This window comes from Solanum pennellii, chromosome 10 (assembly GCF_001406875.1).
Source record: "Solanum pennellii chromosome 10, SPENNV200".
Classification (NCBI taxonomy): Eukaryota; Viridiplantae; Streptophyta; class Magnoliopsida; order Solanales; family Solanaceae; genus Solanum; species Solanum pennellii.
Genome location: NC_028646.1, coordinates 5,328,007 through 5,344,815, shown reverse-complemented (window position 1 = coordinate 5,344,815; position 16,809 = coordinate 5,328,007). Strand labels below are relative to the sequence as shown.

At 35.2% G+C, this 16,809-nt stretch overlaps 1 protein-coding gene across 2 annotated transcripts; it reads left to right on the top strand.

Annotated features, from left to right (window-relative positions):
* The first annotated feature begins 613 nt into the window (after positions 1-613).
* Positions 614-14,077, top strand: LOC107002429 (signal peptide peptidase-like 4). Of its 2 annotated transcripts, XM_015200458.2 has the most exons (14): positions 614-766; positions 4,070-4,228; positions 4,343-4,454; positions 4,768-4,887; positions 5,083-5,234; positions 5,360-5,542; positions 6,120-6,154; positions 8,109-8,271; positions 9,334-9,387; positions 10,145-10,237; positions 10,362-10,504; positions 11,094-11,164; positions 11,692-11,775; positions 13,394-14,077. In XM_015200458.2, the coding sequence occupies exons 1-14, from the start codon at positions 614-616 to the stop codon at positions 13,498-13,500; spliced, it is 1,629 nt and encodes a 542-aa protein (XP_015055944.1). In that variant the 3' UTR covers positions 13,501-14,077. The 2 variants fall into 2 exon arrangements, with proteins under 2 accessions (XP_015055944.1, XP_015055946.1); XM_015200460.2 differs by lacking the exon at positions 614-766 and having other exon boundaries at positions 4,091-4,228; positions 4,325-4,454.
* Positions 14,078-16,809: the final 2,732 nt, after the last annotated feature.

Here is a 16,809-nt window from a genome sequence, read left to right as displayed (position 1 = left end):
ATAAACATGTAATTAGCGATAAAAAAAGTATTTATCCTTTCACAAAATCGAGACATAAATGACACTCTTTCTATTTTACCCTTTGAAAATCATTAACCTTGAATATGAATACATTTCCGAACATAAAAATTAAAAATTTGACTTTAAGAAAAGACCAAATAAGTTAATAATAAAGCTATTTAATTTTCTTTTAAGAAACGTGAAACCTAAAATGGTGACGTAATAAACTAGTAATAATAATTGCATTCAGAAAGAGTCAATAAACTTGAAGAACGTGTCAAACAATCGTTAACACCGCGTGTGGGAAATCCATAAATCTTAAATTTTAAATTGACTAAATCAACGGTTACAAGGCAGTCGTACATGTACTTGTCGTAAATTAGCAGAAAAAGTAACAACACCAAACAATGCCTTATTGACTAAATAAATAAATTAAAAATAAAACTTGACTATATTTCTTTCTTCCTTCCTTTTTTTTTTTCATACATATCTCCACTTCCTTCACTCTTCAAATTCATATTTTCATCACAAAAAAGAAAAATAACAAACACCCAATTCACCCATTGACTTTAATTTTCAAGATTGAGAATTTTTTTTTTGAAATTTTGAGTAAATGGGGTTCAAAAGAGGAGTTTTTTCTTGTTGTTTTTGTGTAGTTTTTGCTGTTGTTTTGCTGAATTCTTGTGTTTTGGTTATTGGAGGTGATATAGTTCATCAAGATAATGTAGCTCCACATCGGCCTGGTTGTAACAACAATTTTGTGCTGGTAATATCTGATTCTTTTAAACTACTTTTTTTCATTTTTCAGAATTTTGAAAAAATGGAGTCTTTCTTGCTAAGAAGTTCATTTTTTTGTGCTTGTGTGTATGGATGTGTTTGTTCTGTGTTTTTTTATAAATGTAAATCTGGTTTGTGGTGCTTGTTACTGGTTTATGTTATGGTTTTGTTAACTTATCTAGTTTTTAATTTGAATTCTAAGGTTAATTTTATTGATGTTGTAGAATTGAAAGTTGCTTATTAGTATGAAAGAGTACTTACATGTCTGATCAGTTTTATTGTAAACCTGGAGTACCATGAGGTCTCACGTTCGAATCCTAGCATAAACAAAACATTAGTTACCTGGTACTTGTTACTTGTTGTTGGTGGGAGGTGACAGGTATGCTGGGCAATTAGCCTAGGCGTGTGAGAGTTGGCACAGACATCACGATTATTAGAATAATAAATAAATTTATTATTGTAAACTCATTCATAAGAATTTGAATGTAATAGTAGTGGTGCTTGGCAATTTGGAACAGAGGGGATACTATTTCTCTAGGTCTCTTTTTCTTTTTAGTTTGATTTCGTGATCGATGACTACATGTAATTGGTTCTATGTTATAGCTGAAATTATCTGTTAGGTGTTAAAGCTTGGATTTTTCCATTGCTATTTTTCTGTGTAATTTATTGCTGTATTAAATTTTCAGTCGGTAGAGTATGCTTGCTCTGTTGTTATTATGTTAAATGCTTATTTTGCAGTTTATCCGCGACGCATCCTGATGATAAATTTACTCACCCAATTTCTACTCCACTTGTCTTATGGAGTAGAGATTTATAGTGGAGTTAGAAAGAATGAGTTCATAGTAATAGCGGATGTTGCAAACCTAAAATCATACTAATAAATGTGTTCTCTCCCTATACATGGAATAAATGAGGTGGTCATACATTTTCACATGGTATTAGAGAAGGCGGTGAAAACTTTTCTCTTAAGTTGAGGGTCTCTCGGAAACAACCTCTATACTCTATATTCTGCAAGGTAAGGGTAAGGTTTGCGTACATCCTACCCTCCCTAGACCCCACTTGTGGACTACGCTCGCTATGTTGTAGTTGTTGTATTAGAGAAGGTGGCGGTCCTACATTCTAGTTTGACCAACAGCGAAAATATTTTCATATGCTTAACCCCCCCAAAAAAGAGGATTAGGCTGCGTATGAGGGGAAATGCTATAATTCTAAAAATAAATAAATAAATGGATAATTCCAAACTCTCTATACCTTAAGCTTTAATATGTGGTTTTCATGTAATTTGAGGGTAATAATTGCATAGATTTTACATGCAGACAAAAGAATTGAAAAGCTTTCCATTTCAAATTGAATTTCCACCTTTCTTCATTGAACCATTCATAATAATTGCAATATTTTTCACCATTACCATTTTCAAAAAAAATATTTGCAATATTTGTTAAAAGTAAAGACCTTAATCCCAAGGAAGTATAACGCAGATCAGATAGTTCACGGTACCATCACTATGCAATGCTTTATCAACCTCGAAAATTCTGAAATTTTAAATTTGCATCCACGTGTTTCATGTTTGACTATAGTTAGTTGGTTCCACATAAGTATTAGTATTTTAAATATGCTCACATTTCTTCTATTCGGAATGATTGTGCCAAGTTGAAAGTGAACCTACCAATTTGGATGGAGAGGCTATAAATCTTTATTAGTTGCAATTTTTTTTTTAAAAAAGTCTTGATATATTGCTTGAGCTTGAATTTCGGAGATGAATACCTTTTCCATTAAGGGAATGGGTCAAGTGAAAGGGCTAGGCTATGTTAAGTCCCGCATTGGTTGAGATAATGGGCATTCCTCCCCTCATGAGATAGGTTTTAAGGGTTGAGTTAGGTCCAAGAGAGCCATATTTTCAGTCTGAAAGGAAAAAGATATGCGAAGTGAATTGGAAGAATGAAGTTAAAATGGTTAACGTGCAGAAAAGAAGATTAGGTTCTTTATTATACAACTTGGCAACTGCCTCTGGTTTATCTTTATTTTAATAACAGTAGATAAAGTATCAGTCTTAAAGCATCCAGGCCAGGAATTGAAGGTTTTATCGGGTAGAACCCATTTTGGCAACTATAGATTGATAGGTGATGCCCAAATATACTGGCCTGAAGATCATCCAATCAGGATTTTGGGAGTGTATGATATCTTTACCGCTCAAAACATCTAAGAAATATCATGATAACGAATCATCAAGCAGAGGATTTCTTGTAAAGACCTGCTGTATCTTTCTTTCCAATTCCTCTGCATTATAGAGGACACTACTTGTTTGCTTATTTGTTTATTTTCTCTTTTTTGATAATCGTGGTGTCCGGGCCAGCTTGGCGCACCTGGACTAATTCCACGTGGTACCTGCCACCTCCCACCGGCAACATGTACTAGGTAACAATGTCCACCAAGGCTAGAATAGATGAGAAGAAATCACCGAGTGTTTTGTCTCTGACCTGAGACCTCATAGTGCTCATCCTACTTCATTCACCACTAGGCCACACCCTTTGTGCTACTTGTTTGCTTTATTTGTTCCTGTTTATATCATTTAATCCTTCTAAGCCAACCATTTTAGGCAGTAGTCAATTGCACAGGTGCCAGCTTTTGGAACCCAGAACTTATGGAAGGAAAATGTGAAGCAAAAGTTTAATTTGCATCTTTAGTTGATATGACTCTTCTGTGCATTTTCTTGTGCATTTTGAGTGAATAATTCATCAGGTTGTGTTTCTGTCATTTCTTTAAGAAAATAAGGAATCAACCTTCCAAACAGAAAAGCAGGCTCGTTCCAAACAGAAAAGCAGGCTCGTTCCAAACAGAAAAGGCAGGCTCGATAACTTAAATCCACCACTTTCTCCTTGGCATCAGTTTATTAGGTCAAATCAGAAGGACTTCCAATTGGGTAGAACTGGAAAGTTGCCATCCTCAGTAGTCTTCTTTTAATACAACATGTGTAGAGCCCTGAACTTGATGGATTAAAACTAATAAAAAGTGAATTTTTCAGTTTTGTCATGATAATTGTTTATTGATCATTGAACAGATAGAGATGAATACTCCTGATTCTGTGGTTTTGTCATACATGTAGTTTGTAAAACTTACTGACGGTGCTGTATTGGCTCATTTGACATACTTCCATGGTATGGCTGGCATAGAAGTTATGTTTTGTTGTTTGACGTTGTGTTAACAGAATAGGGCTCCAATGTACCTCGATTATTGTTCTCAAATTTGCAACTTTTCACAACATCCATCTCTTATATAGTGTTTCCTCAAATAGGTAAAAGTTCCAACGTGGGTTAACGGGAATGAAGTAAATCAGTTTGTTGGCCTTGGTGCTCGATTTGGCCCCACATTGGAATCAAAGGAGAAGCGTGCTAATCAGACGAGGCTTGCTTTTGCAGACCCACCAGATTGTTGTAGCATGCCTAGGAATAAGGTTGATCTCACATTTATCTTGCCTTTTTTGCAAACATGATTCCTTCTATCAGAGACATCAACTGGTTGCCATATAAGTAGCAAACTCACCTTTTAGGTCTTGATTGTGTGATAGCTCACCAGTGAGGCCATCCTGGTGCACCGAGGTAATTGCAGTTTCACCACAAAAGCAAAAGTTGCAGAAGCTGCTGGCGCTTCAGCAATCATCATTATAAACAATCAAACAGGTTTTGCTGCTTTTATTTCAACATTTTCCTCTGTAATTTCCTTTTTCTTTTCCCTTGTTCTAATATGAATATAGGCTCTTAACTTGATATGTACTTGTGCAAACTGCTTTAATCTACCTAGCAGGCATTATAACATTTCAACTGAACGTGGTGCCTATACGTTAAGCTTCATTAGAATATGCCTGGGAAAAACAAATGAATACCTGAATTTCTTGTTCTTGTAATGCAAACACTTCTCGAGTATTGTTTCTTGATATGCACAGGCCAAGGGGGTTTAAATATAATTTTGTGTTCTTCTCATATTTCTCTGCAGAGCTCTTCAAGATGGTTTGTGATCCCGGTGAATCTGATGTGGACATCGGTATCCCTGCTGTAATGCTGCCACAAGATGCAGGTACAAGCCTGATAGAGTTTCTCAGGAACAGTTCTACAGGTAGGCTTGTTATATTTCACTTCTTGTTAGTCCATTTGTGGGGTGGGATGTGGGGGGGGGGTTGGAGGGAAATGTAGTTAGATGCTTACTTGTGGTTTGCCAGCTACCTTATTCTTCTTCACTATTATTTAATGTGGAATCTATCATGTGGATTTGTTCCCACAATTATGACGTACAGATTTCCCTTCTGCTCAGTTTCTGTGCAGATGTACTCTCCGAAACGTCCAGCGGTTGATGTAGCTGAAGTGTTTCTATGGCTTATGTCAGTTGTTACGATTTTATGTGCTTCTTATTGGTCTGCATGGAGTGCTAGAGAAGCCGCAATTGAGCAGGACAAATTCTTAAAAGTAAGTCATAGTCATTCCCGATTACTTTTCCCCTTCCGTTAATGAGTCATTGCATTTTTCAGATATGCAAATGCTCATTGCACCTCTCCTTGAAACTTGGTTGAGTATGTATCTTGCTCTTGTAGGATGGCTCAGATGATTATGGTGGCAAGGAGGTAACTCATTCTGGTGGTGTATTAGACATCAACACAACATCAGCACTTCTGTTCGTGGTGGTTGCATCCTGCTTCTTGATTATGCTTTACAAATTGATGTCCTTCTGGTTTATTGAGGTTCTGGTGGTTCTATTTTGCATCGGCGGTGTTGAGGTATGTCTCTTAGCTATAAAAGACATAATCAAGTGATTAGTTAATGATGTATTTTCTTTATCAGCTAAGGTTCTTATGGTCACATAGTTCATCATCATAATCTTTTCCTGGGTTATAGTCTCACTGTCACCCCATTATCAAAAAAAAATTGACCTGCTACTGTGCTAGGCGAAGAAAAAGAGTTATATCAGCACTTGAGGGTGTGTATTGAAGACATATAAAGTAATTAATTAATAATTAATAGTGTTCTCTCTCAATTTAAGCTTTCCGATGAGATGTATGACACAGTTCAACAGTACCTTATGAGGAGTCTACACCCAAGGATACAATATATTAATTTTAATTCAACTAATAAATCTCAATAAAGGTAGCAACTAAATACATTTTCGTTTTGTACTTCTTAATAACTTACAGCTGTAGGTGATTCAATATTAGTTGAGCTGAAGCTAATAACTTGCTAGCAAGGGATAGTTAAGCACTTGAAGTAGATGAACAAAATGAACAGAATAAACTCATCTTGTCTCCACGTGACAATTTATGAATTCTATGCTGACACTATTCCTCATTGTGCTTGCAGGGTCTACAAACCTGTTTGGTGACCTTGTTATCATGGTATGTTTATTTTACTGGTGTTACAAGCTGTTATCTTTTTAGTGACATTGTTCAAACAGTTTGTTTGGAAAATAGGGAGGGTGAAGAGGAAACAGAGTGAGGAGAATTTTCAAGAAATTTATTACTGTGAGTAGAATTGGGACCAAACTTAAATTTCCCCCTTTTCTTGGGTGGTTGGCTAATTAAGCCCCCTCCGTTCTTCGTTCTTCGTTCTATATTAACCATTGTAGTGGATAGTGGATAAATACCGAATCCCTCTCATTCAATGATGCAGGTGCTCATTAGTTTTAAGTTTCCACTGTGGCACTTCTTTTTTATATGGAAATTTAGTACAGAAAGGAGGATATATTCCCCGGTATGTGCAGCTGTACAAGCTAATAACCTATACAAGTTTCGGATCAACCTACGCATCCTTTAACCCTCTTTAAACTTCTCCCTTGAGTTCAGGGACCTTAAGGTAATTCTCGAGTTTTGGAGTGATCTATCTATTCAAGTGTTGATAAGACATCCAAATTGGCAACATCAATGCTTACAAGTATGTTCAAAGCTGTCTTTCTGTTTGTGTAACCATTGGCACACCTACTCTCTTCTATGCTTTTTGAATAAAAATGTGTAATCCTAGCACAGTGGATGATATTGATCCATAATTGCGGGCCCTCGTGGCTTGTTAAATACATTGTGACACTCTTGCAGACTTTGGTTGGGGCCAGATCTATGCACATTCATGTCTTCCAGTGCAATAATAGCATGAACTCATAAGCTGAGATCAAAATATGTGGAAAATAAATCTGAAAGCAGCGACAATTAAATAATGGGTATAGAACAATGACGAGAAACTGTTCTCGCAAATGAGAGGCAGAAGTTCGGAAAATTAGATCTTTCAGTTTGATTCAAACCTTAGCATTTCTAAAAGCCTTTTCCATTATCCTGGCATTGAACTTGCATTTTTTAGTATTAGTTCAAATAGAAAGTCATCCATTTTTGGACTTAATTGAACCATAAAAAATATTACTCGCTCCGTCTTAATTTTTGGAAAGGTATTTGACTGGCTACCGCGTTCAAAACAGACATAAAGACTTTGACACTTGTGGCTTAAACTATCTGATAGACATTTCTGTGGCTGCAAAATCATGTCATTAAATGCAACCTGGGAAGGGTAAAGTTTAACTTAAAGGTATTTTTGCTAAAATGGGAAGTATTCCGCATAAATTGGCAGAAAGGAGTACTAACTATTACTCGTAAGGGGTGGAATGGCTAAGAAAACCAAACAGCACCCTTAGTAAACGAAGATACCAAAATATGGATTAGCAGACTACTGAAAAGGTGTTGTTATGTGACGCTTTTGTATTTCAGTATATTAAAAGGTATATAAAGTCCTAATAAAACCTAGTTTGACTTCTTGAAGTGAAAAGTGTATAATCTGTTTAGGACAATAACCCCTTTGAAAATTCTAAGGGCCTCCTCGGCGATGTATGATATTTCAGTTACTTGGAATTATTTGGCTTCTGGAAGAAGTAGGCTTTTGTGGAAGGCAAAATATTCCCTTCAAGGAGAAATATAGATGATATCTCTTTGACTGTAGAGTGCTCAAAATTGTTAAGGCATATCATAGGCTTTGTTTCCTATTTCTCATCAGTTAAACATTTTAGTTTGATTTCTTCCCACTTCTCATGATTTCTTCCCATTGATTTGAGGAAACTATGGCTTCTTATTATCGAGCACAGAACAATGATTAATATTCTTTTTTTATCCTTAGTTGAACTTTTCCTTATCTTTTCAAGATGGTGCTCTAAGAGCCCGTCATCATTCGTAATAATGTTGAGATGGTGATTGTGACTAGGTTTCTGTTATTTTATTCTTGAGGCAAGGTGCAATTTCATTTTAATTACCATAATGTCATTTCATTAGTTGGTTCTCAGACATGTCACATGTGGCTAACAGTCATTATTTGTAGTTTCAGATGGTTTGAACATGCTCAAGAATCATTTCTTAAAGTTCCACTTCTGGGGCCCGTTTCATATCTTACTCTGGCAATTTCTCCTTTCTGCTTAGCTTTCGCTATTATGTGGGCGGTTTTCCGTCATGTCTCCTTTGCTTGGATAGGTCAAGACATACTTGTAAGAACTATTATCATATTACACTTGTTCCCTTGTAATTTTTTGTATTTATCTTTAAATCCAGCTTCCTACCTTCACATAATGCAAATAAACTGTCTTTTGTTTCCCTGTTTCACCTGACTGATTTTACCTACTGGTTAAAGAGATGCTCTAATGTAAGTTTTTCCATGAAATGATGTCTAACCACTGGGTATTCAAGAAGTTGTGATATTGGTCTTATGTGCTAGTAGATCATGTAGAAAATTGACATTTCGTCATCGTGATATCAACTTATACGGTTGAAGGAATAAACTTTTTTTTATGTACTTCAAAAGAAAAAGAAGCTCTTCTGATCTTGTCAACATGAAGTCATGATATGTTTGAGAAAGAGTACACATGTACTTCAAAGTATTTAGTGTGATAAAAAAGGGAAATCTGCTCCTTTTTTATCATCAGTATATGGGTAAACCTCAGCACCTATATTACAGTACCTGTGTTCTCGGGCACCTATTTATCTCTCTTTTGTAAAAAGTCATAGTACACATTACATTGCTAGTTCTTCATCTAGAGAAGGGGGAACCACCTATCATTACACATTACATTGCCAGTTCAAAATTAGATTGTGAAGCACAGGATGAGATACGTAAGTGTGTAATGCCACGAATCATTAGTCTACTTGGAGAGAAATTCAGGAGGAAGAACAGGTGCAGAAAAGCATGTGAGGTGACCTTCTTTGTGCTCATGTGGACAGTTTGGGAGGAGAAAAATAGAAAGCGTGTGAGGGAGTTGAAAGTTCTCATGTAAATATATGGGGAATCATTTTATTTTGTGTTCACTTTGGAGCACACATGATACTCCAACATGTCAAGGCTTGGATGTTGTTTGTGGATAGATATGTTCTCATGTAGCATGCGTTATTTGTATATACCATGTATACCTCACTCCGTCTTTTGTCTGAGATCAAGTATAGTATGTGATCTTATCAGCTTAATATTGTCTATTTGGTGTATGCCTCTTCCAATTAATGACCAATTTACCTTTATCAATAAAAACGTATGACCTTATTTTCTTTCTCTTAACTAGGGTATGGCATTGATCATCACTGTTCTTCAGATCATACGAGTTCCCAATCTCAAGGTAAATCAATTCTTTGTGCTGGATTTTCTCATTACGGGGTGGATTTTGTGAGTAATTGTTTCTGGTATTTAGACCACAAGCAAATCATTTTTTGACGCACCTTCTCTCCTCTGGGCTTCTAACTTTGGATTAGCAATTCCTTCTTTGATGTGGTGCCCCTAATTTTATATGTCAACTGTGAGTAGATAAATGCTCCTCAAAAAGCTAATACTGACAATACCTTTGAGTTGAGTGACATATCTATTTTTTGTATTTTTCCCCAAAAGAGGAAAAAAAAGGGGTGAGAGGGGAGAAAAGTTGTCAATCACTTATGACTAACTTTTTATACGTACATGAATGAATACAAAGGTTTACAGTAAGTAGATACGAAACCCTTTTCACTGAACACTCCTGTCATGCTAGAGACGTTTATTATGTGCACCCAGCCCCTTGCTTGTTGCAAATGTAATTCAATCTGGATACCCCTAAAGATTAAGTAAACAGATATTCAACCTAATCCCTTGAATTCACAAGGGAGGCTTGCAAAGCTAACTTGCAGGATACCAAACTTCATTGTCAGTTGACCAAATCCGGCTAGGACCCCCACGCCCACGCCAACATCGTGTCAACATGGGTGTGGCAGCGAAAGTGAAGAGTCCAAGCAACTTAGCTTTTATGTCCCCTCTAAAGTGTAAACTCAGATTGTGTGACTTTAACAGGAACTGGCAGTGAAGCCATTAAAGGAGATTAACATTTTTCTTTTCTTTGATATTATCAGGTGGGAACAGTTCTTCTTACTTGTGCTTTCTTCTATGACATTTTTTGGGTATTTGTTTCCAAATGGGTGTTCCACAAGAGTGTGATGATAGAGGTAAGCTCATACTTGGTCGCTGGTCTCTATCTTAGGTTCACTTCGGTATTTTACTATTTTCAGCCCTGCCTGTCACAAAAGGGTGTTCGTGTTGACAAATGAGAAGTTGTTGTCTTCGATGCAGGTTGCACGTGGTTATAAAAGCGGAGAAGAAGGAATTCCCATGTTACTAAAAATCCCGCGAATATGTGATCCCTGGGGTGGCTACAGCATCATTGGGTTTGGCGACATAATTTTACCAGGATTACTAGTAGCATTTTCATTAAGGTTCGATCACTAGCTAAATGGAACTTGTTTTCACCCATTAATATGGTTCCATAAAGCCCCGTGTATCTAATACCTGGATTACTAGTAGCTTTCATTTTAAGATTTGGTCATTGAGCTGAATCACAATTGCACTAAAACCATTGATGTTTTCCACAAAGCCCTATGTCTTTCAATGCTTCAGCTTTTTTTGTTACACCACATTTTTCATCTCCAAAAAAGGCATGATTTATGCACCTGGTCTACACAATTAGCAGAAAGACTGTAAGCCCGGCTGATGCCTCTGGGGGGCTATATATTTTATGGTTGTCTAGAGTACTTTTGCTTGCGGGAAAGAAAGTAATACTTTATAGAGAAGATGTACCTAATTTCTTGTTTGGGACTGAATCTTAGTAGTAGTTGTTGTTGCCTTCCAAATAGGGGGTTTTCTACTTATCAATAAAGCAAAAAGGGTTGAGGTATCATGATTAACGCTTCATGCTTACAACTTGAAGTATAAAGGCAATCAAAAGATTTTTACTTCTTCGTTTTTATTTGTTACATTATGCTCTTTGTTGCAGATATTTTACCTCCTTGTTGCTCTTTGTTGCAGACATGACTGGCTGTGCAAGAAGAGCCTTCGAGCCGGTTATTTTCTATGGACTATGACTGCTTATGGTTTAGGTATAACTTGCATAGAAAAATGTGATTTGATTTAATCACTTGTCATAGTGCTCTTCTTGTAACCAAGTTATACCATCTTCTCTTTGTCAATACAGATACATCAGTTTGCATTTTCTCTCTTTCCCTGCTCCCAGTGTTCCCTTCATCTTCTTGGTCTAATAAAAACAAAGGATTGCTACATAGAATTCACGCTACCTGAAAAGTGAGGGATAGCAGTCACATTATCTTCTTTTTGCCCACAATTCCTGTTACTGTTAAGATAATTAGATCAGATAAATGTTAGAGCTCATGAAACATTTTAAGGTTATATGTTCTCAATGTTTGAGGTTCTTTTTTCTTTTGGGGACTATACATCTACATTTGAGCTTGGTACCTACCCTTTCATCTCATCAAAAGTTAACATGTTTTCTGTGACCAACTGAAAAGTTTGGATATACATGATGTGTTGCATCTTTGAAACTGTTACCAATTTCTGCTAGATTTAGGATTAATCGAAGTTCTTGTTTGACTTTTATTTTCTTGAACAGGTTTGTTTGCAACATATGTGGCTCTGAACTTGATGGACGGCCATGGTCAACCTGCTTTGCTATATATAGTTCCGTCCACATTAGGTATGTTAGGAAGCACAAAAAGTCACTCATCTGTCACAAAAATTATTTTGGAGCAGCCAATATTTAGATTCTGATAGTGAAGGTGGAGTCTACACCACATATTCATTGTGATTCCACGGGAAGAGGAAATTAGCCAATTAGGCATCAGAGTCTTATATCCATGAAATTTACTGGCAGGTGTTGAGAAGAAAAATGCTTTATGGACCTCTTAATCTGACATAGAGAACAATTTTAAATTGGAACTGTTATATCTACGCACCGAAAGATATAATCAGGAGTCCTACACCCAAGTGTGTGGCCTGGCAGTCAATGAAGTGGGTGGAAACCTTGGAGAACATGGTTCAAATCCCAGCAGAGACAAAAACACTAGGTGATTTCTTCCCATATGCTTGGTGGGCTGAGTTACTTGATATTTGTGTTGGCTAGGCTAGCATGTTTTAGGTGGAATAGTTGAGGTGCGCACAAGCTGGTCAGGGCATTATTATCAGGAAAAAAAAAGATATAATCAGGAGTACCCAATACCAATTTGAACTTTGATTTAGTGGTATCATAGTGCAGACAGATAGTGCCGAACTGTTAAAACCATTGAAGCTATATGTCTAGGTAAATGTAGGATTGGGCATGTCACCCATTTGCAGAAAGAACCTATAGATGCTGAAAGGATATGATATAGGTGACGGCGCCATTTAACAGAATAGGTAAGTATGGTGGTGTTGATTTAATTGCAGCATGAGTGTGGTATTTTAGTCAACGATGAATAACAAGTACATATTTTGTCTGAGTAGGTGATTTCATTCCTTTTTTCTCTCTTTTCAGTTTTTCAAGTTTTTGGGCAAGGGGGTTGGGTTGGAGGCTTTTGTCAAATGAGAGATGATCATAGTGATAGGGTTTGAGAAGGGTATGGACAGATCCTTATTGTTCGTCCTGTTGCGGTAATGTTAACCTGATATTTTTTGTGAAATATGAATTGAAGTACCGAGACCGGGGTTCCTCCCCCTTCTCCATTGTATTTGCCTTTTGGGTAGGGAGGGGTTCATGCTGAAACCCCTGCCATCACAAATTATTAAAAATGCATATCTAAAGTTGTTTCAGAGTGAGTATGTGACCTATTAGCCAACCATCAAAACCACTTGTTACAAATAAGATCTTGTTGCATCGAAAGAGATAAATGTTGACTAATCTGGCTATATAGCAGAGAATAGAAGAATGAAAGAGGGCCCAGTTTCAGAATTTAGGATATACTATAGACATGATTTGGCAGTCCATGTGCTTGCATGCCTCCTGAAGGGTATGAAGGCTGAAGTCTCCCTTACTTTTTACTGTTCTAGTCATTTGAAGGGAATCCTTGTACAACGGTAAAGTTGTCTCCGTGTGGTCTTCAGGTCATGAGTTCTGAGTCATGGAAGCAGGCAAGCAGCCACTAATGCTTCCATCAGGGTAGACTATATAAATATGACCCCTTGGGATGCGACCCTTCTCTGGATCTTGCTAACGCAGAATGCTTTGTGCACTTGACTGCCCTCTTTATACTGTTCGAGACATTAAAATCTCATCCTTTCATATTCTTGTTATGTTCTTGATATATAAGTACACTGAGATCTGTTATTGTCAATTCCAGGCACATTTTTGATGTTGTCAGCCAAAAGAGGTGAGCTGAAGCATCTATGGACAAGAGGAGAACCATATAGGATTTGCCCGCATATCCAGCTTCAACCGGCCGAGTAATTCGATATCGTACTCTCTATGTAATCACATATAGCTCTGATTTGTCTACATACAAAGTTAGGGTACATATGTTTAGAAATCTGGAAGAGGTTAGAGTTCTCAAAGTGATAGGTTAAACTTAGGCTTCTCCCCGACCCCGACTGCCCGAATACAATGGCTGTTAATGACTGACCAGCAAAAGGTGAAAATAGAGCATGTAGTTTACCAGTTATGCAGTTGACTAGAGTTGCAGCAAAGTTTTGAGTTTAACTTCTATACACTGACAAGTAACCCTTTAATGTAAAGTGGAATCAGTAATCTAGAAAATAACACGTTACACCTTTTAACATTGTGAAAATTGTCAACAGTGTCAGTGTATACAAGTTAAATCCAATAACGTTTATACAGCTCTTGCAGTTTACAAGGCCTTCACGCGTAGCTGTAAAATCCCTCATTATATGGCAGCGCGTGTAGAGTACTTTGTAGTGAAACAAGTATCATCATATGTTTTTATACAACATATGTAAAAATGAAGATAATGTATGTGCAAGACCATGGTAAAATTATACATTTCTATGTTTTGTTGTTTTTTCTCCAATTATTTGTCAGTTATGTTTGAGAAATAGAGTTCAGTTTTACTTATGGCAGCTGATGATACCAATGATTTTTATCCTTGTTACTGGACCAGTGTTTCTTTTTTGGACACTATAATTTTCTGATAAATAGTGTTTAACTGATCATTCTTCAATTCATGCCGGCTCTATCAATTAGCTTACCTATGAGTTCATTTTTCATGAAATTTGCGCAGGAAAAAGGTTCTGAATTTGAAACTTTTCACTTCAAAAATATTCTTTTAAACAAATGTACTCTTCTACATAAATAATAACATATTATATCAAATATAATTTTTGTATCCGTCAATCAGAGGTGCACCTACTAACTTCGAAAAAAATCATATGTATATATGTTTATCTATTTTGAACTGATAGAAATTATAATAAAGTTGATGGTGCACCAATGGAAAGAATAGAAATGTCATTGTGTTGGTATAAGTTAGAGGAATCACGTTATGACCAAGGGTTAAATTCAACTAAAGCCCTGTTTCATTTGTTTTATTTTAAGTTCATCTTAGAACTCATATTTGAGATAAATGTAATATTATTACACCCGAAATTTTCAAATTCTGAGTTCGACAATACATGTAAAATTTAGTTTTATTTGATAAGTTAATGCAGTATTGCAATTGTTGAGCCTAAATTTAAATATCAACAAAATCTAATGTATGAATATCTAAACGCTTCTTTCTCGAATCGTCCCAAATTTTAAATAAATATTCTTTTTAAAAAATAATACATAAATTCTTTTGTAAAAATTTAAGGAATCTCATAGTGTAATTCAATAATTTCATTCTGTCCCGACAAATTTAGTATTTACAAAAAATCCCTTAAATTTGTTGAGCCGTGATACTTTAGACTCTAGTGATACATGGTAAATGATACATGGTAATTTTAAACTGTTGAGAAAAAAAAGGGGAAAAAACGGTATAGTTAATGTTGTTAATAAAACAGCTAAATTTACGGTAACATATCATTAATCAACATAAAATCAGCACTTAATTGGATATTAATTTCAAATTTTGAAAAACAAAGATTATATCATCTATTTTGAAAACAATTTTTTTGAACAATCTGTTAAATTTCGAACTACAGTAATTTTATTGTTGTTACAGTGGATTTTTCAAGATGAATACTTCGATTTTGATGAGACATTCCGGAATTTGGGTGAACAAATTGCAGAATGAAAGTTACAAAATCGACGGAATCGTTGTTGGAGATTCAATTTCGTATCTAATACATGTATCAGAAACGTCGACTAAACAATATACACACTGATTCTATATGTATCATCAAGTACAGTTGATGACACATTTATTAAACTTAGTGAATGATACATTATAACAATTTTCAAAACATGTATCAGTACATCAACTAAACAACTAATACCTTACTGATACATGATATCAGTTTTCAGAAATTCATATTATATGCAAAACATGTGATACATATCTACTACATGTATCAGTGAATTGACTAAACACTGTACACACTGATTCTATATGTATCATCAAGCATGACGCATTTACTAAACTTATTGAATGATACTTATTAACAATTTTCAAAATTTCATGATACATATAAAATATTATGATACACAACAAATTCATGTATCAATTCACCATCTAAAATACTATACACACTTATTCAAATGTATCGGCAAGCACACTAGATTCCTTAAAATTTTTACTAATTTCAGCAAACAGTTTTAAGTACCAAAATACTAACCCCAGACAATGTAGGCCTAACAAACTTACTCTTTGAGTCCTGTTTGGCCTTATGCAAAGTTGATGCTAGAGGAAGAGGAAGGGGAAGTGGTAACTGGGCGAATGTATTGGGATGAGATGAAGATTGTCTACTTGTTTTTATCACCTTAACTTCTTCTAAGGCAAGAGGCACTGGTTCTTATGTTTTTGGTGTGTAAGCAAGCAAAAAATATGGAAGTAAGAACAAAACGGTAGAAAGATATGGAAGTTATCCTGCTTCCTGATTTTTTGAATTTTGAAATTCAAAATTTCAAAATTTGGTCTTTTATTTAAAATTAATTAAATTTAATAATTCAAAATCAAAAAGCTGATTAAAAAATTGAGTGTTTAAATGGATAAAATTTAAAATTCAAAAACTAATTTAAGAGGTTGAGTGTTTTAATGGAGAAAAAATAGGCATTAAAATTGGTAAATGTGTATTATAGGAGAGAGAGTGTAATGTATCTAAAAAATTACACTAAAATAAAAAAAAAGGGAATTATGTAATATTTAAAAAATGTAGGGAAAATTAGAGAATATAAAAATTATAGTTGTGTATTTAAGTTATTTTTCCAATTCTTTTTGGTTAATAATATATTAAATACGGTCTGAATGTTTTAATGTTAAATCATACCAAAAATGTTCTGCATCAATACTTGTAAAACTTGATAATATTTGGTGGGCTGGAAAATATTAATTTTAAAGTACAGTATTTTTCATAGACTATTCAATGATAAATATAACTCTATCAACTCAATTGAGTGTATCATCTATGATATAATATAACTATGAAAACAAAATTCCTTAACTCACATAGGTACTTATACGAATAATTTAGTTCATTCATCTGATAATTAAAGATGTACTGATAAATCTAAAACTATTTTAAGAGTACTAATGCTTGACTTTTGCCTAAAACAAAAGAATTAAATATGTAAATAAAGTAACAAGTTAAAAATTGAATCAGAATA

Bases quoted from the DNA above. Each gene is read 5' to 3' on its own strand.
- LOC107002429 (XM_015200458.2), top strand. From the start codon at position 614: ATGGGGTTCAAAAGAGGAGTTTTTTCTTGTTGTTTTTGTGTAGTTTTT. The intron at 4,455-4,767 runs GTTTTGCTGCTT...ATTTCTCTGCAG, and splicing joins CATTATAAACAATCAAACAG to AGCTCTTCAAGATGGTTTGT. The intron at 11,165-11,691 runs GTATAACTTGCA...TTTCTTGAACAG, and splicing joins TATGACTGCTTATGGTTTAG to GTTTGTTTGCAACATATGTG.